This window comes from Schistocerca americana, chromosome 1 (assembly GCF_021461395.2).
Source record: "Schistocerca americana isolate TAMUIC-IGC-003095 chromosome 1, iqSchAmer2.1, whole genome shotgun sequence".
Classification (NCBI taxonomy): domain Eukaryota; kingdom Metazoa; phylum Arthropoda; class Insecta; order Orthoptera; family Acrididae; genus Schistocerca; species Schistocerca americana.
In genome coordinates this window covers 442,587,539-442,610,212 of record NC_060119.1, presented here as the reverse complement: position 1 = coordinate 442,610,212, position 22,674 = coordinate 442,587,539, and the positions used below count along the sequence as shown (strand labels likewise).

Sequence of the window (22,674 nt, the reverse complement as noted above, 5' to 3'; positions counted from 1 at the left end):
GGGGGGGGGGCGAGAGAGAGAGAGAGAGAGAGAGAGAGAGAGAGAGAGAGAGAGAGATGAGGGAGGGGGGGGGAGAGAGAGAGAGAGAGAGAGAGAGAGAGAGAGAGAGAGAGAGAGAGAGATGGGGGGGGGGGGGAGAGAGAGAGATGGAGAGAGAGAGAGAGAGAGAGAGAGAGAGAGAGAGAGAGAGAGAGAGAGAGAGAGAGAGAGAGAGTGATGATGACGATGACTGCTTAATAAAGATGAAGACCTGCACGTAATCTATTTCATAACTTGATTGTACTCCAACATGTTTAAGACGTTCAACTTTAATCTTAACAAGCTAAATGGAAAAAAGGGGAATTCAGAAAGAATGCCTACGGTCTAGATAATGTTACAGTAACTTTCTCCAGCCACAATGCTGTTCCAATTACCTCACTTTTCTTACAGTGCTTGCAAAAGAGTTTATTCTTTGATGTTCACAGGTCACACAAACACCCATCTGCCTTATGGAGCAGAGAGCACTACCCATCATCAGCAATTTAGTTTTGATATGGGCAAGCAAGTTCTATCTTGTATACAGGCACCATCAAACTGTTTCAAGGTGTCATACGCTGCAGTGTTCACTGAACTTCTGTTGCAGATATGTGTTTTGTTATCTCTTGTTTATGTAGCTGCAAAGCTGTTCAATTGTAGCAGTTTAGTAGTTAGTGCTCACCTTTGACATCAACTGCACGTAAAGCACTGCAGTTTCTGTGAAAGATAGTCATATGGTATCCTTAGATAAATAATGATTGGCACATGTGAAGCACAATTGTCAGTAAACCTATATATTAACTCTAATTTCTCGAATTTTCTTGTTGTGATCATTTCACAATACATATGTGGGCGGAAGTAATATGTTGTCTGCCTCTTCCCAGAAGAACTCTCTTAGAATTTCAATAGCAAACCACTCCATGCTGCACAACGCCTCTCTTGCAGCATCTGCTACTAGTGTTGATTCAGCATCTCTCTAATGCATTTCTGCTGTCTAAATGATCTTGTGCTGGAAAAGGGCACTGCTCTTTGCTGAATCTTTTCTGTTTCCTCTATTACTCCTACCTCGTAAAGTTCACAAAGTGATGAGCAATACTCAAGAACTGGTCGAACAAGCACCTTCTAATCGACTTCTTTCATGGTTAGGTTACATTTATTTATGATTCTTTCCATTAATCTCAGTCTAGGGCCAGTTCTTGTGAAATCAACCAACGACCAGGTTCTTGACATCTCAGATTCGATAATTTTTTGTACATTTACAATAGTCTGAAAAATCCCACATTAATCTGTTTTTAAACTTTTAATTATTCACAATTTTTAAAACTTCCAAAATTATGTGATTTTTGTTACATTCATAAATCTTAAAATCACCACATCTCAAAAAGTATTTGACTTGCAGATCTAAAATTTGATCCATTTTATTTAGCTTCTTATAAGATTCAAAAGTATGCACTAATTCTTGATATTCATAACAGTGCTGAATTTTCCAAGATAATTTTTTTTAATCCTGAAATTTTGAAATAAGATTTGTTTATTTTTTTATTTTTGTAAAAAATTTATGTTAGTCAAACATTATTTGTTAATATGTGTGCCAAATTACTGTGAAAATTACAAGTTTGTGTTTCACTGGGAACTTTTCATAATAAATTTTATTTTACTGGTAAGTACAGCAACAAGTGCATAGTCTGTAAGGATTTTTACTTGTTGCTAAGTTGTAATGTGTCGAATTCCAAATAAGGCTGTTGAATCATTATTTCTTATTAACTGACAATAAATTTATTACATTATTAGAACTATACAATTAAATTTAGATAGACATTTGGCTTTCCCCTGTTAACTGTAAAGATACTTTAACATACACCAGAATTACACGTGTCCAAAAGACTGTGAACAGTTTTCTTCATTATAACTTCATTTCACAAATATATTAGTATTAATCAATACCATTTATTAAACAGAGATGTAGCTGTTATTATTTAACAATGTGTTATTTGGGTGCTTTGCAAAGAGGATTTCTTTACTCATCTCCAACAAGCAAAATGTTATGATGATCGACAATCAATCTTTTTAGAGTCTAAGATTATGTATTGTAGTTTTCTTTTAATTGATGTAACCTAGTTCTCCCAAGCAATAATGTAACAACGTGTTCTTCTCCAATATAATCTGAAGCTTTACGCAGCTCTTCATTGGATAATCAATACGTTCTTCCAATGGCAGTTATTGGATTTGATTTATAAAGTATGGAGTTTTTTAACTGCAGTCAAGTTATCAGGTCTTTTTGGTTAGCACAAAGAAAGAGCTAGTCTACAAGAATGGATAAATAAAAGTTTACTTCTTCTGTTTCATCTCTTAATAGGACATAAGCCATCCACAATATGTCATTACAGACACAAGCAATAAGTACTTTAATCTGGAATCACTTGAATTTTATGAACACCAAAATCCTTAAAATCAAAAAAACAATTTTTGTTTTTGAGAGAGAACTTTGTTGGTAGGGCAACTACAGCTATGAATAGCTATGAAGATCCAACCAGTAGACGAAGGAAACTCCTTACAAGAAACTCACATGATCCAGCCTAGAATACTGCTCACATGAGTTTGACTCATATCAAAAACAACTAACAGGGGAAATGAAACATATACAAAGAAAATCAGCATAGCTGTTGACAGGTTTTGTTAAGTCCACTGGAGAATCTCATTGAAAGTGCTGAAAAATCTTAAAGATAGATAGCTTCAGCTGTATTTAGTCCTTTATTACTGAATCGCTACCAGTTTCCTGGCACTAAAAGTTGCATCTTCAGGTGAACACGGAACTGAAACATTAGATCTGAAAAGCTTGGAACTTTGTACCCAATATTTGTTATCCACCAGAATAAAACTCTGCTAAAAGGCGGTACCTCTTGGAATAAAACAGCCAGATTCCCATGTAGTGGATGGGTCTGCTTCTCTGGTCTGTACGCATTCACGAACAGGGGATGCGGACATGAGCCGTCCACAGTCAAGATGTCTACTTTCCTGCCATCAGCATACCACAGCACACTGCTATGTCCCCTATTCACAATTGTGTATAGACCACAGAGATGGACCTAATTATATATTGAAATATATTATATTGGAATCAGACTGTTTTATTCTATGACCTTTTAGCTGTGTTTTGTTTTGGCGGACAACAAATGTTGGGTAAAAAGTTACGAGCTTTTCATCTATATAATGTTTTAGTTATATGTTCGCCTGAAGATGATGTTTTTAGTGCCATGAAGCTTGTAGTGATTCAGTAATAAAGGATTACATACAGCTGAAGTAATTTATTAATACCCAAAGTTATTGTTTTGCCTTTTGCTTTGTTCACAGGAATAAATGCATGATACTTATAAGTTCCCATGACTGCTACGACTTTATAAAATCTTTTTGCCAGGCTCCTTTTTAAGTCGTATGCTCATCATTCATTATATATAAGTGACTGGCCGTATACATGCTTTACCCCACTCACACAACTGGAAGGAAGTTCATATTTGATCATGTTGCACTTCCACAGCTGATTAATGTAAACATTAAGAAAAACACTTCGACATTTATTTTATGTGCATTTATTAAGCCAATGGTTTCATTCAATAAGAACATCCTCAGGGGACAAAGTGGCACAAATGTGCCAGTGTCGAGACTTAAAATGGTTAACTTCCCAATAAAAAGTTGAACTGAACATGTTGGAATACAACAAGTTCAGTATTCCACTTTTTGGCTCTGCCTGGTACTTGTCATATTCCAAAATGTACATTTCAACATTTTAACGAGTGATTAAGCATTTTAAATCATACACTGGCACTTTTCTGCCACTTTATCCCCTGAGCACATGTGCTTAATGAATTGCTCATGAACATAGTTAGCTAGTCCTCTTTCTCTCACCAGCACTTTCTTAATATTATCTCAATAATTCATCTCTACTGAAGTGAATTGGTGTCAGTAGAAGTGTTTCATACGTATGTTTTATCTATAAAAACTAAAAACTAAATCCTGTCTGAACAGACCTCAGAAGAACCAAACAGTGTCAACTGACCGCTGTGTCATCCTCAGCTGATAGATATCACAGGATGCAGAGATGGAAGGGCATGGTGTCAGCACAGTGCTCTCCTGGCTGCTGTCACCTAAACTCTTGAAAACTGATTTTTACAGAATACTCTAATAAACATTCTGGTGGAAGGAAAAGCTGGCAAAAATCTCAAAGTTCATGTCTAAATTGGCACTTCAAACTTTTACGCAACAATACAATGATGGACTTAGACCACATATATCTCTCTCTCTCTCTCTCTTGCACGCACGCACGCACGCACACGCGCACACATGCACATGCACACGCACACACACACACACACACACACACAAAAGAAAGCACCATGAAGGAATTATCCAAAAGTGATGGAAATTGGTAAATGTGGTGGTCATGTACAGACAAAGAAATGGTTATTATTTCAGAATAATTGGACGATTTATTCAAGAGAAAGAGCTTCACTAATGGAGCAAGTCAATAATGCTTATGCAAGTAGTTATTTGGCTTGGCATTGATTGACAAAGTTGTTTGATGTCCTCTTAAGGGATCATGCAAAATTTCACCCAACTCACACATTACATAGTTGAAATACCTCTGCCCATAATGCTCCAAACGTTCTCAATTGGGAGGGATCCAGCAATCTTTCTGACCAAGGTAGGGTTTCACAAGCATGAAAACAAGCAGCAGAAACTCTTGTCGTGTGTGGGTGGGCATTATCTTGCTGAAATGTAAGCCCATGAAGGCTTGCCATGAAGGGCAGTAAAACACAATGCAGACTATCATCAATGTACCACTGTGCTGTAAGGGTGCTGCAGATGACACCCACGGGGTAGTGTTACGAAAGAAATGGCACATGACAGGTAGGCCACATGGTGGACGATAGTCAGGTTAGTATCCCACTCTTGTCTGGGATGTTTTCCAGGGATGAATCCTGCTTCATATGAGCCCTGATGACCAGCAAAGGAATGTCTGGAGATGGCCCTGATGGTGGTGGAACACCAACCTGCCCTGTCCCCTGCCATATGGCGCAACAAACAGCAGTGATGATCTGGTGTGCCATTTCTTTTCATAATATAACCCCTTTGGTTGTCATCCACGACACCCTTACAGCAGAACATTATGTCGACAATATTCTATGCCCTGTTTTGTTGCCCTTCATGGCAAGTCATCCTGAGCTTACATTTCAGCATGATAATGCCCATCTGCACACGGTGAGAGCTTCTACTGCTTGTCTTCATGCTTGCCAAACCATATACTTTGGTGAGCAAGATCACTGGATCCCTCCCCTATCAAGAGCATTTGGAGGGTTATGGGCAGAGCCCTCTAACCAGCTTGAGATTTTGACACTCTGACATGCCAACTGGACAAAATTTGACATGATATCATCAGGAGGACATCCAACATGTTTATCAATCCATGCCAAGCCAATTAACTGCTTACATAAGGGCCACAGGTGGACCAGTGCGTTATTGACTTGATCAGTTTGTGAAGATCTTTATCTTGAATGAATCATCCAATCTTTCTGAAACTGTAATCAGTTATTTGTCTGTAAATATACATCACAACTACAGATTTCAGTCCCATTTGGATAATTCTTACATCATGCATCACTTTTTGGCCTTGTTTTATTTGTGTGTGTGTGTGTGTGTGTGTGTGTGTGTGTGTGTGTGTGTGTTCATCTGTTTCTGTTGTTCTATAAATATGAACTACAACTACCATAAATTAAAAGTTGCATAAAACAGAAAATGCATACTATCCATTACATTATTTACGTTAATTGTTATATGGCCTAGTTTAGTACAATTTTAAAATGATGAATTGAAGTGTTCTTAATTAGTACTCAGTTTAACAATAGTTTTATGAACCAGCTTGCAAACCAAGCTGTCTGTGGCTCCATTATGCTCTGGGGAACATTCAAGTGGGCATCCATGGGTCCAGTGGGGCTCATGCTAGGTACCACGATGGCCAAGGAGTATTGTACCCTGGTAGCAGATCATGTGCACCCCTCCATGGCGATCATGTTTCCTGACGGCTGGTTGGTTGGTTGGTTGGTTGATTTATTTGTTGGATGGGACCAAATCCCATTGGACCAGGAAAAGGAAAGGATAGGGAAGGAAGTCAGGTGTGCCATTTCAAAGTAGCTATCCCAGCATTTGACTGAAGTGATCTAGGGAAAATGGAAAACCTAAATGAGGATGGTTGGAGACGCGTTTGAACTGTTGTCCTCCCGAATGCAAGTCCTGTGGGATAACAACTGGTCCCGACAGCAGTGGCATTTTTCAACAAGATAAGGTGCCATGGCACAAGGCCAGCAGTGTGAGGTAATGGTTCAAGAAACGCAGTGCTGAGTTCCAACTCGCCAGATATAAACTCAATCGAAAACATCTGTGGTGCGACTGAACGTGACATCATAACTCATTGTCCCCCTCCCCGGAATTTACAGGAATTATGTTACTTGTGTGTACAGATGTGGTGCCAACTCCCTCCAGCGACCTACCAAGGCCTCATTGCTTCCATGCTAAGATGCTTCACCACTGTTATCCGTGCCGAAGGTGGACATACCGGCTATTAAACAGCTGGTCATAACGCTCTGGCTGATCAGTGTATATGGTAAACAGTTTCAAATTAGCCACTAATGTAAGCCTTGCACTGCACCAGTCAAATATATGGAAAATTGGCCATGAGATCAGTAAGTTATCTACTATCACACATAATGATCTCATGGCCAGCTTTCCACTTGTATGGCTGGTGCAACACAAGACTTACATTTATGGCTGATCTGATAATGGACAAATAGTCCAAAACCAGACATCAATAAATACATTTTCTTCCAGTGAAACTTAAAGACACTTTTCATACTGATTATTGTACTCCCCTTTTGGCTTACCAACAGATGAAAGATAGTACGCACTGCTGAGAGTAAACATGAGCTACCAATAAATGCCATATCTGTTGGGACTGGAACTGATTTTCCAGAAAGGTTCAAAGGCCAAGGGAGGGTATATTAGACAATGCAGCTTCATATTTAAGAAGAAAATTAAGCACCTCAGTGAAATAACTGGAAGGGTGGCAAAAAAGGCCAGTGGATCTCATCAAAAATTTAGAGAGGGCTCCATAGGTGGCTAATGACTGTACTGCATGGCTCATCAGCATGAATGATATCAACCAACTGGGATCAGAGGCCATTTTTTGGTACCTTTAGATTGGTAGTTAAATTAGTGATGACAGTTACACCTTACACACACACACATGGAAGTACAGCTCGTGATTTTCAGCACTGTTCCTCGAGCCAGTCAAAGTCCTGGTTTGGACATGGGTTGAGCTACAGACTCAGGAAATAGTGCGATTACATTGGATGCCAATTTCTTGACCTCCGCTGTAAGATACATTTGTGTACTGCCATATTGTGAACAAAACGTAAGCTTATGGAAAATTAGCTTGTGGCTGAATTGGAGACTTTCCTAGAGGTCAGTGATTCTCAGTGGGGAATTAATGGTTTATTACAAGTGTGATGAAGGAACAAAAGACACTATACAGTTAAGTGTACATCATACAAAGACAAAACATTACATGGTATATGCTCAAAATTACCACCAGCTCTATACAGACTTCTACTTTTAAGGTTTGTGATGATTCATTATTTTGTCAGAGCACCTGACAGCTATTTTTACTTTCATTGTACTTTCTCTGTATTTCTTCTTCAGTGTACTATTTTTCTTCCTCTACTAAATTACTTGCAACAATTTTCTAACCTATTTTTAATGTTCAATTATGAAAAATATCTGCCACACATATGAACTGCCATTTATGATACTACCATTCTCTGTAATAGAAATAGCATCACGTTTTATGGCATAAATCTCAGCCTCTCTTTTAAGAACATACTATGAAGATTTTATTTTATTGTCTGAGCTACCAATTTAAGACAAGATGTGGTTCTTTTACATTTTGCCTATTATTTATGAATCATTGCTTGTTGTAACAATTGAGTAAATGTCCCTTTTTTATTCTGGCAACACTCTAGCCTCCGCAGTGATCCAGTTTCTTTAACAATTCCCTAATATTGCATTTAATTGAATTTTTGGTGAGGAGGGGAAACTATTTCCAAAAATTAATGTAAAATTATCAATAACAACAATGAATTTAAAGCTGTCTATGAATTCACTGCAACATTAATTCTAACAAGATTTTTATAGCCGTTTTTTCTTTAATTCCAAACTGTTTATACAGCTATTTTACATAACAAGAATAACAGTGCATCACTATGTGAAAATATACTTGCTACAAAATAGGCGTGTGTTAGTTTCACTTCAGTTTGTGGTATGTGAACCCTTCTCTAATAAGGGTACTGTCATCCTGAGCTACTCGAAAAGTGAAACTGATTGCTGATAGTAAATTATTCTGGCTAACTGGTCAATAGTATCCCATATAAATTTGTTTCTTGTTGAGAAATTAGCATTAAAGTCTCCTCAGACTGTCCACATGATGAGTCATTAAATTTAGAATTCTAAACAATATGTTACACATCAGCTGCTTTTACAAAGTCCACCTTAAGGAGCAAGGTTATAAACTAAATGTTATTTCATTAAGCTACTTACATTGGTGTTGTGTGATGAAATAATTGTTACAGAGAAGCCAGTGTGTCTGAAAGCAGGTACTCTTGACTGTGCTGTGTTCACACTCACTACATGACTGACAGATTCCCAACACCAGTCTTCCTTGTCAACAGAAACTTGATACTTGCCAGGAAGTACATCACTAAATGTGAAGTGACTATCTGGAAATTAAGCCCACAAGAAAAATTTTAAATGAGTGTAATTTTCAGATTATATAACGTGCAAGTGAGAAATATACTGAAAAATCGAGGTGTGAAAATATAATACACCGTGCTTTTTAAAAAATAAAGAATAATATAAAAACTACCAGGAACAAGTGAACATGCAAACCGCATCAACGGAAACATCCCCTGGCAAAGAGGGGTTACAACAGCAAAAATAGAGAAGTGTTGTTTGTCCATGTAGATTATTATGCTTTTTTATCAATATTTGAACAGATATTTCAAAAACAAATATTAATAAACACATATGAATTCTGAAGATTTAAGAGAGATTATTTCAAAATTAAGAACATTTGTTTCTGTCAACGACAGAAGATCTTGGGTCCAGTCACTCAGTCAGAATACAGGTAAAGTTAGAAAACAGACATTAACATTGTTGATCTGAAGACGTCATCAGTTGCTAGTAATATTAAATTTAAAACATAGTGAGAAAATGTGTGCGCAGGTTGTGTGCTGTGCCAACAGATATTATTAGTGCAGAAGGCAGGTGCAAAACCTCACCAACAGGAAAAGAAACCCCACCTTGCCCAATTAACATTACAAGAGTTATGTGGTGGGACAGTGAGTATGCCATCTATTTCTTAAATGCCTTTAATATGAGAGAAAAAAATGAAATATCTTGATAAGAGCACAGCTGGGAATGCCACGTGATCATGAATGGTAAAAGTATTCATCATACTGAAATTCATAGAAATGTAACTGAAGCCAACTGCTTTCACATAATGAATTAAGTTTCTTTAGAAATTTATCTTGTCTGGGTAATCTACATTGATGTTTAATTTATCTACATTTATAAAGAATTCATTCAATAATTCACAAATTTTGGCAGGATTTACTATAGTTTTATACTCTATCTTTATTTCAGAAATACCATGGCCTCTAGCTGTTATGAATGACAAAGAAGACTTCAGTCAACCCTGATTGGTTGGTTGATTTGGGGGAAGGTACCAAGCAGTGAGGTCATTGGTCCCAACAGACTAGGGAAGGATGGGGAAGGAATTCGATCGTACCCTTTCACAGGAACCAACCCAGCATTTGCCTGAAGCAATTTTAGGGAAATCACAGAAAACCTAAATTGGGATGGCCGAACACGGATTTGAACTGTCGTGGCTCCGAATGCAAGTTGAGTAGGCTAATAACTGTGCCACCTCATTCGGGAGTCAACCCTGGATACAGTACCAATTTTAAAATAACTTGGGAGTATGCATCTGTAATGACCTAATGTGTAATGACCATGTTAAACTAGTCTTTGGAAAAATATTCAGACTTAGATTCAATAGAAATAGTTTGTAGTATCCTCCTGGGATCCACCTCCACACAACACTGGGCTGCTGCCTCTCCAGGCTGCTGGTGATACCACTGCGAAGAAGCAGTATGTAGAGGCATGAGAGTCACTGCAATTAGTGCTGCCCTCGCGGGCACTGGTTATTCTTCCACCGATTGTGTGTCCTCTCATTTTCCAGAAATATTTTCCATCGGGCAGCTATAAAGGGCGTCACCTGCCCGACTGCAGTCAGTTTGCACCAAGAGTCACTTCGAGCCATAGTGCCAATCCCCAATCCTCCAATCATAGCACCCATCACCCAGCACTTCTGTACACATGGAGTCCCATCTGAGTTCTCTGCATAGGGCGCACACATCTCTGCTTCAAGCTGTGTCTTCACTCCATGCCTCGAGTTCTCCACACCAGCTGCTGAAGCCTTCACTATGATTTGCATTCAAGCTGTCACTTCATGTCTTGGCTGAATTCTCCATACTGGGCCCAATTCCTGCTGCACTCGTGGCCTATCTGTGCACAACTCGCCTTCACTCCCTGATTACATCGGCCAAGTCATTAGTCCACCTGAGGCCTCTCCTGGCGCATCCTCTAGCCCTACCACTCTCCACTGATACAGCTGCACCAAGATCGCTCTTTTAAGAAATCTCCAAGATGAATGTCAGTAATTACTGATGGATTGGAACCAAGAAGCACTGTAAAGTCCCAATGAATGTTTGGTGTTATATTCAGTTTGGCTGTAAATAAAGTTTATTTATTTCTTGCTACCTGGGGCATATTATTTGGTGTGGCTCCCTCTGCCATGACACAAGAAAGCTTAATGGAATATAATTCACCTAGAAAAGAAACAGTTTATGAATTTCTCATGTTTCATCACAATACATTTAGATGGCATTAGAGTGTTACAGAGATACTCATCGAACTACAGTGGCAGAAGCTACCAGGAATTCATGTGAAGGTCTGCTGTGAGAATTCCAAGAGCTTAAGTTTATGAAGAGTTACACAAAGTATTACAAAATGAGAAGCCAATGCATATGAAATAAAAGCTGTAGTAAGAGAAAACCATAAAAACAAACATAACAACTCACAGATTTTATAGTTTCTATGTAATTATACAAATAAATATAATATAATAAAACATAATATAAATTATTCTTTTATTCTAAACAAGTTATTTAGCAACTGAATAAACCAGAAGTCTAAAGTTTTAGTGTATATGGATTCCCCACCGCATTAACCTACTCAGTGGGCCTTCTTGTTAGAGTGACAATGGGCTGAAGTTGTAATTGTCGATTTGTTTGTTTGTTTGTTTGTGTGTGTGTGTGTGTGTGTGTGTGTGTGTGTGTGTGTGTGTGTATGTGTGTGTGTGTGTGTGCGTGTGCGCGTTAAACAAGACTACAATTTTAAACTGATTTTTCTAAATACTTCGATTCTGGGAACATGGATCTAAAAAACTTTAAATATTTTACACTAAATGGTAAAATTGTTATTCTCCTTTGATAAGAAATGAACATGAGTGCCTACATACCTCGTGCAACTGTTATCCCAACAGGTATTTTGGTATTATCATTATCCGGAGGTATAGTGTTCAAAACAACTGGTATATCCCCACAGTCATTACCGGGATTCAAACACAGCAATTCTCCTGAGAGTTGCACTTTCAATTGTGAAAACACAATACCTGACAAAACTGGGTGATCAGTGATTTCAAATGAATGAACAACTGGCGCAAACCTATAAAAAGAAAGAACACCAGCGATAATGCAGCTAGTTCATTGAAAATTATTATTATTTTAAATTCTGCATCTATCTTTACATCTAGATTACAATATTGTAATCTAGATGTAAAGACAGATACAAAATTAATAATAATAATAGTAATAATAAGTGATGCAATACAATGTGTAGGAAATGCCACACAGTGAAGTAATAATCAGAAAAGAGAATTCACCTAAGGCAAGGTATAGGCATATTAGCTACGTTACAAAAATTACAGATCAGTGGAATTACAAAATGACATAAAATCATTTTTGATAAACCACCATAAGCCCCAATAAGATCTTCTCATGGTATTGAATCAAAAGAGGACACATTCATGGGATATTGGCTTTCAAGCTAATTCATCCCACGGCCAACTGAAATGTGGCCCGCTTCTTCCATTTTTGAATCCAGACATAAGCAACTTAATACAGTAATTTTGGTGCAATACTGAGCTACATCACAATTATTTGCTTCCCAGCTCTCCAAAGATAAACTGGAACAGAGAAGTGGGGCATTCCAGAATATGCTGCAAGTCTTGAACACATTCACAAAGAGTATCATTCTCATCTTTCAGGCCCCAACTTACTAAGTTGGTCCTCCCCAGCACTACATCCATTTGTGGCCAACTGAGAACTCTCAAAGTATTCCAAGGAGAGTGACAATATTAGATTACTACTCATCATACAGTGAAGAGGTTGAGTCACAGATTGACAGATCCACAAACACACACACACACACACACACACACACACACACACACACACACACACTCACTCACTCACTCAACCACAGTCTATGGCCGCTCAGGACAGACTGCAAGCAGCAGCAGTTGATGGGAGAAGCAACCTGGGTGATGGGGGAACAAGGAAGCTGTGAAGGGGAGAGGGAGGGACAGCAGGGCAGGGGTGGGCAAAGGAAAAGTGCTACATGTGGGAGCTTATAGGGATAAGGTGGAGAGGAGGCAGGGCAGCTAGGTCCGGTCAGGTGGTCAGACGGAGGACGGGGGTGAGCGTAGTGGAAAAGGAGAGAAGTAAAAAGACTGTGGATGCGTTGGTGAAACAGAGGACTGTGTAGTACCGGAGTGTGAACAGGATAGGGGATAGGTGGGTGTATGGCAATGACTAACCGAGGTTGAGGTCAGCAGGGTTACAGGAATGTGGGGTATACTACAGGGAGAGTTCCTACCTGTACAATGCAGAAAAGCTGGTGTTGATGGGTAGGATTCAGATGGCACAGGCTGTCAAACAGTCACTGAAATGGAAAACACTGTGTTGGGCAGCATGTTCAGCAACTGGGTGATCCAATTGTTTATGAGCCACAGTTCATCAGTGGCTACTCATGCAGACAAACAGCTTGTTGATTGTCATGACCACGTAGAATGCAACACACTGGTTTCACCGGCAACCCTACCTCTGGTGGAATAGCTGATGCTTGTGACTGGACTGGAGTGGGTGGTAGTGGTGGGAGGGTGCATAGGACAAGTCTTGTATCTAGGCCAATTACAGGGATATGAGCCATGAGGCAAGGGATTGGGAGGAGGGGTTGTGTAGGGACGGACAAGAATACTATGTAGATTCCATGGGTCATGGAATACCAGTGTGGGAGGGGTGAGAAGGATAGTGGGTAGGACATCCCTCACATCAGGGAACAGTGCGAGGTAACAAAAACCCTGGTGGAGAATATGATTCAGTTGCTCCAGTCCTGGGTGGTCATGAGTCTTGATGGGAACACCCCTCTGTAGCTGGACGGTGGAACATTGCGAGGTGGTGGGTGAATGGAGAGAAAGGCACAGGAGATCAATTTCTATACAAGGTTGGGAGGGTAAATACCGTCTGTGAAGGCCTAAGTGAGACCCTTGGTGTATTTTGAGGGAGACTGTTTGTGATTACATATGCGACAGACATGGGTGGCTAGGCTGTGTGGAAAGGACTTCTTGGTACAGAATAGGTGGCACCTGTTGAAACTGAGGTATTGCTGGTAGTCGGTAGATTTGATATGGATGGAGGTATTGACGTAGCCATCTTTGAGGGGGAGGTCAACATCGACAAAAGTGGCTTGTTGTGTTGAGTAGGACCATATGAAATGAATGGGCGAGAAGGTGTTGAGATTCTGGAGGAATGTGGATAGTGTGTCCTCACCCTCAACCCAGATCTATGTCTACATCTACATGGATATTCTGCAAATCACACTTAAGTGCCTGGCAGAGGGTTCACCGAACCACATTCACAATAAATCTCTATTAATTCAATCTTGTATAGCGCACGGAAAGAATGAACACCTATATCTTTCTGTGCAAGCTCTGATTTCCGTTATTTTATTAATATGATCGCTTCTCCCTATGTAGGTCGGCATCAATAAAATATTTTTGCATTCGTAGGAGAAAATTGGTGATTGAAATTTCCTGAGAAGATTCTGCCACAATGAAAAATGCCTTTGTCTCAATGATGTCCAACCAAATCCTGTATCATTTCAGTGACACTCTCTCCCATATTTTGCGATAATACAGAACGTGCTGCCCTTTTTGAACTTTCTTGATGTACCCCGTCAATCCTATTTGGTAAGGACCTTACACTGCACAGCAGCATTCTAAAAGAGGACAAAAAAGCATAGTGTAGGCAGTCTCTTTAGTAGATCTGTTACATTTTCTTAGTGTGTTTCCAATAAAACGCAGTTTTGGGTTAATCTTCCCCCACAACATTCTCTATTTGTTCCCCCCAATTTAAGTTGTTTGTAACTGTAATTCCTAGGTATTTAGTTGAATTTATGGCATTTGGATTTGACTGATTTATTGTGTAATCAAAGTTTAACAGATACCTTTTAGCACTTATGTGAATGACCTCACACTTTTCGTTATTTAGGGCCAACTGCCATACAGGTATCTTTTGTAAATCATTTTGCAATTTGTTTTGATCTTTTGATGACTTTACTATCACCATCTGCAAACAACCTAAGACGACTGTTCAGATTGTTTCCTGAATTGTTTATATAAATAAGGAACAGCAAAGAGCCTATAACACTACCTTGGGGGATGCCAGAAACCACATTTGTTTTACTTGACGACTTTCCGTTAATTACTATGAACTGTGACTTCTCTGACAGAAAAACGCGAATCCACTCACATAACCGAAACAATATTAAAGCAAGCAACTTCACTATAAGCCGATTGTGTGGTACAATGTCAAAAGCCTTCTAGAAATCTAGAAATATGATGTCAATTTGATATTCTTAGTCAATAGCACTCAACATGAAGATTTCATTAATGAATCTGAACCTGGTGAAGGGTTCTGGATTCTGGGTGGTTAGAAAAGATTCTTCTAGAAGCCCATGAATAGGTTTGTATAAGATGTGCCGTGTGGGTGCCCATAACCATACCCTCGATTTGTTTGTACGTGATATCTTCAAAGGAGAAGTAATTGTGGGTGAGGATGTAGTTGGTGATGGTGACTAGGAAGGAAGTTGTAGATTTGGAACCCATTGGGCATTGGGAAAGGCAGTGTTTAATAACAATAAAGCCATGGGCATTATGGATATTAGCGCAAAGGATGGTGGCATCAATTGTGGCGAGTAGACACCATGTGATAACGGAATTGGAACTGCGGAGAGTCTGTGGAAGAAATGGTTGATATCTTCTATATAGGAGGGTACGTTCTGGGTAATAGGCTGAAGGTGTTGGTCTGCGAGAGCAGTGATTCTCTCAATGAGGGTACAGTAACTGGCCACAATGGGTCACCCTGGGTGGTTGGGTTTATGACTTTAGGAAGCATGCAGAAGGCAGGAGTGTAGGGAGTGGTAGCGGTGAGGAGAGAGATGGACTCAAGAATCAAGAATTTTATTCACCATAGATTATTTTACAATGATATTGGCTTCGTCATACAAGATGTAGTAGTACATACATAATAATAAAATAAACTAGAGTCAGTACATTATAGAATACATTTGAAGCATGGCAGTGTACCAAATTACACCAGATTAGTTTCTAAACGTTAATGCAATAAGCTATGCTATAATATAATATAGTATTGTATTGTGTATTGTACACACTATGTAATTACACACGATTAACCACAGCACACAATAATATGTTTAACTATAGACAATTTTTAAATGCTAATATCCTCCTCAGGCATCTCAAAGAATTCTTTAATGTCATAGGATGGATGATCTGACAGGCAGCAGTACCACTTAAAAAATATATATATATATATCCATAGACTGAACAAGAATTGGTAGTTTATTGAACATTTTGAGTGGGTTTACTTTGTGGTAATTTCCTGTTCTTGCTGATCTGTGGGACGGTATGTCTACATTACCCTTACCCCTGGTGTTGAGTTCATGTATTTCCCCTCTGGCAATAAATTCTGAAATATTATTTTTAATATAGAGTACAGACACATAGATGTATAAATTTATAATTGTGAGTATTCTGAGTCTGGAAAAGAGGACTACAGTGTTCCCTATGACCTCTTTTACATATTATACATAAGACTTTTTTTTGTAATTTCAAGATGTTCTTGATGTGAGGGGAGTGCCCCCATATAATCAGACCATATGAAATATGTGACTGGAATAGCCCAAAGTATGTCACCCTACGGTACTCCAAGCTCACTACCTCCCTTAGGTTCAACAGATGATATGCCTCCCGAGATATTTTTTCACATACGTGATTGACATGTTCCTCCCAATAGAGTTTTGAGTCAATGTGAATACCTAAGAGTTTACTGACTTATTACCTACCTTATTTGATATTCCCATTAAAAGTAGTTGGGTTTTATCAGGTGTTTCTTTTGTTAGGTTATTCAGATCTGAAATGTTCTGATGTGTGGTAAGTAGTGTTGTATTGTCAGCATAACATACAAGAGGGTGGACTATGTTTTTAGGCAAATCATTAATAGCTATAATGAAGAAGAAGGGTCCAAGGATAGACCCCTGTGCTGATTTCCAGTAGGGAAGAATTTACATCTCTGACAGAAACAAATGGTTTTCGGTTAATTAAATATGAATTTATCACAGCTAAAGTGCTCTGTCTCACCCCATAAAACTCTAATTTCCCAAGTAGTACGTCAACAGCAATGCAATCGAAAGATTTGCTTAGGTCACATAATATAAGTAAAACCATGTCATTATTTTCAAAGGCTGTTAATGTTTGGTCAATGATTTCCAAGATGGCCCTAGTTGTGTTTTTCCTCTTGCAAAAACCAAACTGATTGCTACATAGGATATTGTGTATTTCACAGAAGCTGCTTATTTGTGTGTGTATCAGTGCCTCAAATATCTGAGAATATTGGAACAATGGAGACTTGTCTGTAGCTTTGGGGAAGATGTTTGTCCCCTTTTTTAAAAACTGGGACAACTTTTGATACCTTAAGTGCATCCGGAAAAACTCCAAATCCCACACATTTATTAAAAATAAAAGCTAATGGTTTGGTGATTGAGTGTATTGTTTTTTTAATTATGTTATTTGATAACCAATAACAGTCTATACTATTAGAACCTGAAAATTTGGATACAGCTTTTATAACATCAGCAGGTGTGACAGTCCTCCACTGAAATACCAGGTTAACAGGCAGTGGTGTTACAACAAGGTCCATTGCAGATGAATTTGTTGCTTTAATGCTGTTACTTAATTCTTTAAACGAGTTTAAAAAGTACTGATTTAATTCCTCAGGTTCAAGCAGAGCTTTTTCTGTGCATTTTGGTGTACTGTCTTGTTTTATTATTTGTCAGGCTGCCTTACATTTATTGGGAGCCCTTTCTATATAGTTTTCCACTGCTTGCTTTTTTGGCAGAAGTAGTTCAGCTTTGTAGAATTTTTTGAGTTTCAGATACGACCTATGAATGTTCACACTCTGTTCTGCCCCTTGGTTAGCAGCTTGCTTATGCATCTGGTACAGCATACGCATGTTTCCTTTAATTTCTGCTAGCTCTTCAGTAAACCAGTTCAGACTTTTTTTTTATTTCACTTGGCTATCTAATTTTTTTACTAGTATACCACAAATCCGTATACTTTCTAAAGAAGTTATCAAGATAATTTCAGCTTCCCTTTTCCCACATTGACAATTATATATAAAGTCCCAATCTGCACTTCCTAATCTATCAACAAACATACTTATGTACTCTTCCTTTTGCCCTCGTACCATTACTACTTTAGAGTCTTCAATTTTAACTGGTTGCCTTTTACAGAGTGTAAGGAGTAGTGGCTCATGATCTGCAAGTCCACTTCCTGCAAGACTGACTGTAAAATCTTCCCTATGGAAATTCACAACAATATTGTCTATGCAGGCATTCTGACGTGTGGCATGGTTATTTGTACAATAGGGGTCCAATGATCTTAGCATATTCAAGAATGATTTAGTAACTAGCCTCTGTGTGTTTGCCATTTCTATGTTGAAATCACCACAGATAGGAATTCTTGTCTTAATCTTCAATATGTTTTAACTATTAATTCACATTTTTCAATAAACAAATTTACATCACCATCTGGTGATCTATATAGACTAACTAGCACTGTATTTTCATTCATTAGTTTTACACAGCTAAACTCCCCATCTAGTTCTGGGGAGTACAGAGATACATCAATTCTGGAAAACTTTATTCCTTCTTTGACAAAAATTCCAGCCTCACCATCCTTTCTCTGTTTTCTACATATCATGTCTCCTACAACATACCCTTGGGGAAAAAATATATTTACTTGTTCTTGGGTTAGCCAGTGCTCTGATACACATGTAACATCTACATGCCCAGTGTTATATAAATGTTCTAATTCTCAAATCTTATTTCTAATACAACAAATGTTAACTTGTAGAAAAGTAAGTAGATTGTCTGGATTCCTCTGAGAGCAATTTGACTCTATATTTGAAGTTGTAGGTTCAGTTAATGTCTTTAACCTCGTTGCACTGTGATCATCTGTGTTACGATAGTCATGTACCTGTTCATCCACTTGATGACTCACTTTGTTAACTGCTTCCTTCTGTGAAACCACTGCTGATCCCACCAAAAATCCTGGTCACTTGGTTGTGGTTTTTTTCTTCGGGTTGACTGCTGTATTCCACCTGTAGGTATTCTTACTCCTTGGGCTCGAGTTGCTATTCTTCTTTTTGCAAGTAGGTCTCTCTTCTTAAACGGTGTCTTCTTTTCTGCCACATCATTTGCTGCTTCTTCTAACTTTTGTACTGATCTCTTGGGTATGTTTATTTCTTGAGTAACTGTCCTCTCCACACATACAGAATTCACTTTTAATGATTCTGTTGTTATTTGTGCTGGAGTTGTGTCAGTAAAAATTTTCACTGATTCTTTATCTGAGACTGCAGCATCCTTCCATTTAAGTTCTATTGCTGTTTTGTACACTTCCCTGCTTGTTTCCACTGATTCATATAAATCCTTGTGGCAATTAGTTCTTTAGCAGTTGTGCTGTATATAGTCCTTGTTCCTAGGAGTATTTATTTTTCTGTTTGTGGATTGAATTTCTTGGTTTGGTTGAGTACTCAATGTAAGTTATTGGATTGTATTTTGTGCAAAAAACTATTTGAACATTTACTACATACCATAATGGCGTCTCACGACAATACACGCACTCGCACTCTCTCTCTCTCTCTCTCTCTCTCTCTCTCTCTCTCTCTCTCTCCAGTCTCCTCTCACACATCCAATCTCTCCATTTCCTTCACAAAGAGTCCATAAAACAAATCTTTGGTTCAGTAAGACACAGAGATGTGTTTGTGTCATGGAACATCTGATTCTCGCAGTTGGTATATGCTGTTCACCACAATATCAATTCGTTGCATCCAAATTGGAGTTTTGCATTCATCAGTACACCAAGGTTTGAGGTTAAAGAATTCTGGGGAGTTAACAGGGGGTGATTTGGGGGCAGTTGGGCTGGATCACAGTTGGGAGGAGGAGTGAACAAAGTGTGGCAGGGATCAACATTGGTCTTTGGTTGAGCCCGACTTGTAGAGCACGTTACGAAAAAGTGTTTCCACTGTAGGGGCTGGGAGAAGGAGGGAAGGTCTTTAACAAGTCCTGCATGACGCTGATATTTCTGTGGGGCTAAGGCATGTTTCAGGTCTGGTTAGGTTCTGGATTCTGTATGGTGGTGGGAGGGGTTTTTGAGGGTGGGGTAAACTTTGTAGGTCTGCATGGCTGGGCCTGTCACCTATGAGGGTATGTGGGGGAGATTTGGAGGTTGTTGGGGGAGATTTGGAGGTTGCTGTATAGGTGGTGGATAGTGGTAGTCCAAGGCAGGAGTAAGAAGTGAACAGGTTGGAGAGTTTATTGAGGTGGCACTGTGTACACTCCTGGAGAGCAAGACTCAGGGTGTGATATGGGATACAGGAATTTCGGATCACATAGCAAGAAAATTTTACAGATGGAGAGGAGGTATTGCATGAGGCTGATTGACGTGATTTTGCAGGACTTTGTTGGTGAGGATTAAGGACTGGAAGAATCTGAACAGATGGAGGTCATTGTGGAAGGAAAGGTTGCAGCTGGAGAGGGGTAATTTGATGGTAAGGTCATTTGGGGGGGATTCCATGAGCTAAGTAACAACGCATGAACAGTATGTGACACTTGGTTATGGCTAGGGATAAGGAAACTTTCCTGTATTGACGCTGATGGAAGGAGCAAGGATTCTTTGTGGAGGATAAAAAACATCTAAAAATACACATATAACACGCAAAAAGTTCACAAAAATACACCAAAGTATGTGGGAAAAAATCACATATGAAATATGGGGAAACAAGATGAAATCTGATGAAGTAGGTCTAGAGTGAAAACCAACTGAAATCGACATGAAAACATACTGAGATCAAAGAAAAAATAAATAAAAAGAGTGTAATGTGGGTTGCAAGTCTGTGGGTGGATAAGAGTAAAGAAAGGGGCAGCAGGTGTGACTAGATTGGGTGAGGTTAGTATATGTGATATGGAATAAGAGAGAAGAAAGAGTGGGGGTTGGGGAGGAAATGGTACGATGAGGTACAAGTTTGTGTGGTCCAGGAAGGTACGGAAAATAACATGCTAAAATATGCAAGAGTGATGCAGGCAGAGTGATCAATTTGAAGGTCTAGGATTAACGATACCGGCGGGAGTAATGCGGGACATGAGATGCAGCACCACCAATCAGTGCGATCTTGTAGCCATCTGCTGTGCGCAGATGGTCGATACATTGTGGCTCATAAGTTGAACATGTGATGCAGTTTGAATGGTAACAAGTGACACACAGGAAAGAAGAGAAAGCAAGGTAGACACCAAGTATAGCAGTGCTTTAGAAAATTAGTAACAAAGGGAAAAAGTAGTAACACAGGAAAACAGCACTGGTTTACGGGATGGAAGAAAAGCCTTTAGGCAAAATCAAACAACTGAAAATCAAGAAAAGAATAATGCAATATTATGGAAAAGATAGATTACTAATCACCATGTAGTGGAGATGATGAGTCACAGATAGGCACAACAAAGAAATTTTTTGATGGGGTGAGGAGGAGGCTGAGGAAGGGAAGGGGATGGATAGCAGGATAGCAGTGACAAAAGGTAAAGGGCTACTTGTGGGAGAATACATCATGGATAAGGGGAGGTAGGGAGGGCGAGAGAGAGAGGCTACATGAAGTCGGAACGTTGTACAGAGGACAGGAAGAGAGAGGGGCATGGGGGTTTGGGGGGGATGGACAGCACAAAATGAGAGGAGTAAAAAGACTGTGGGTACATTGGTGGAACAGAGGATTGTGTGGTGTCGGAGACGTCATGTTAGGTGGCTTGCTCAGCAACGGAGTGGTCCAGCTGTTTCTTGGCCACAGTTCGTCGGTGGCCATTCGTGTGGACAGACAGCTTGTTGGTTGTCCTACCTCTGATATGATAGGTGATGTTTGTGACCAGAATAGAGTAGCTGGTGGTGGGAGGATGTATGGAACAGGTCGTGCATCTAGGTCTACTACAGGGATATGAGCCATTAGACACGGGATAGGGAGCAGGAGTTGTGTAGGGATGGGTGAGGACACTGTATAGGCTCGGCAGGCGGTGGAATACCAATGTGGGAGGACTGGGAAGGATAGTGGATAGGCCATCCCTCTTATCAGAGCATGGTGAGAAGCAATAGAATATGATTTAGTTGCCTCAGTACTCGGTGAAACTGGATCACAAGGGGAATGCTCATCTGTGACCAGGCGGTGGGACTTCAAGAAGTGAGGGACCGGGGACATCTGTTTCTGTAGAAGGTTGGGATGGTAATTATGGTCCACAAATGCCTCAGTGAGACCCTTAGTGTATTTCAAGAGAGATTGCTCATCACTACAGATGCAACGGCCATGATTGGCTAGACTGTGCAGAAAGGATTTCTTGGTATGGAATCGATGGCAACTGTCAAAGTGAAGGTTTTGTTGGTGGTTGGTAGATCTGATATGCTTGGTGGTACTGATTTACCTATCTTTGAGGTCGAGTTCAATATCGAGGAAGGTGGCTTGGGTTGAGGAGGACCAGGTGTTGAGGTTCTGGAGGAATGTGGATAGTGTGGCCTCATCCTTGATCCAGATCAGGAAGATGACATTAGTGAATCTGAGCCAGGTAAGGGGTTTAGGAGTCTCAGTAGTTAGAAAGGATGTCTTCAGTTGGCCTATGAATAGGTTGGCATAGGATGGTGCCATGCAGGTGCCTATTCCTGTACCTAGGATTTGTTTATAGATGACCCCTTCAAAGGAAAAGTAATTGTGGGTGAGAATATAGTTGGTTATGGAGACTAGGAAGGAAGTTGCAGGTTTGGAA

General features: G+C 39.5%; 1 protein-coding gene across 2 annotated transcripts in view; it reads right to left on the bottom strand.

Moving 5' to 3' along the window:
• Window positions 1-22,674, bottom strand: part of LOC124602995 (nodal modulator 3) — a 154,289-nt gene that overhangs the window by 48,974 nt on the left and 82,641 nt on the right. For both annotated transcript variants that reach the window (XM_047136362.1, XM_047136363.1), the window contains 2 exons: window positions 11,702-11,907; window positions 8,659-8,837 (listed from right to left, as the gene is read on the bottom strand). In XM_047136362.1, the coding sequence (XP_046992318.1) occupies window positions 8,659-8,837; window positions 11,702-11,907 (385 nt within the window). The remainder of the gene's footprint in view (window positions 1-8,658; window positions 8,838-11,701; window positions 11,908-22,674) is intronic.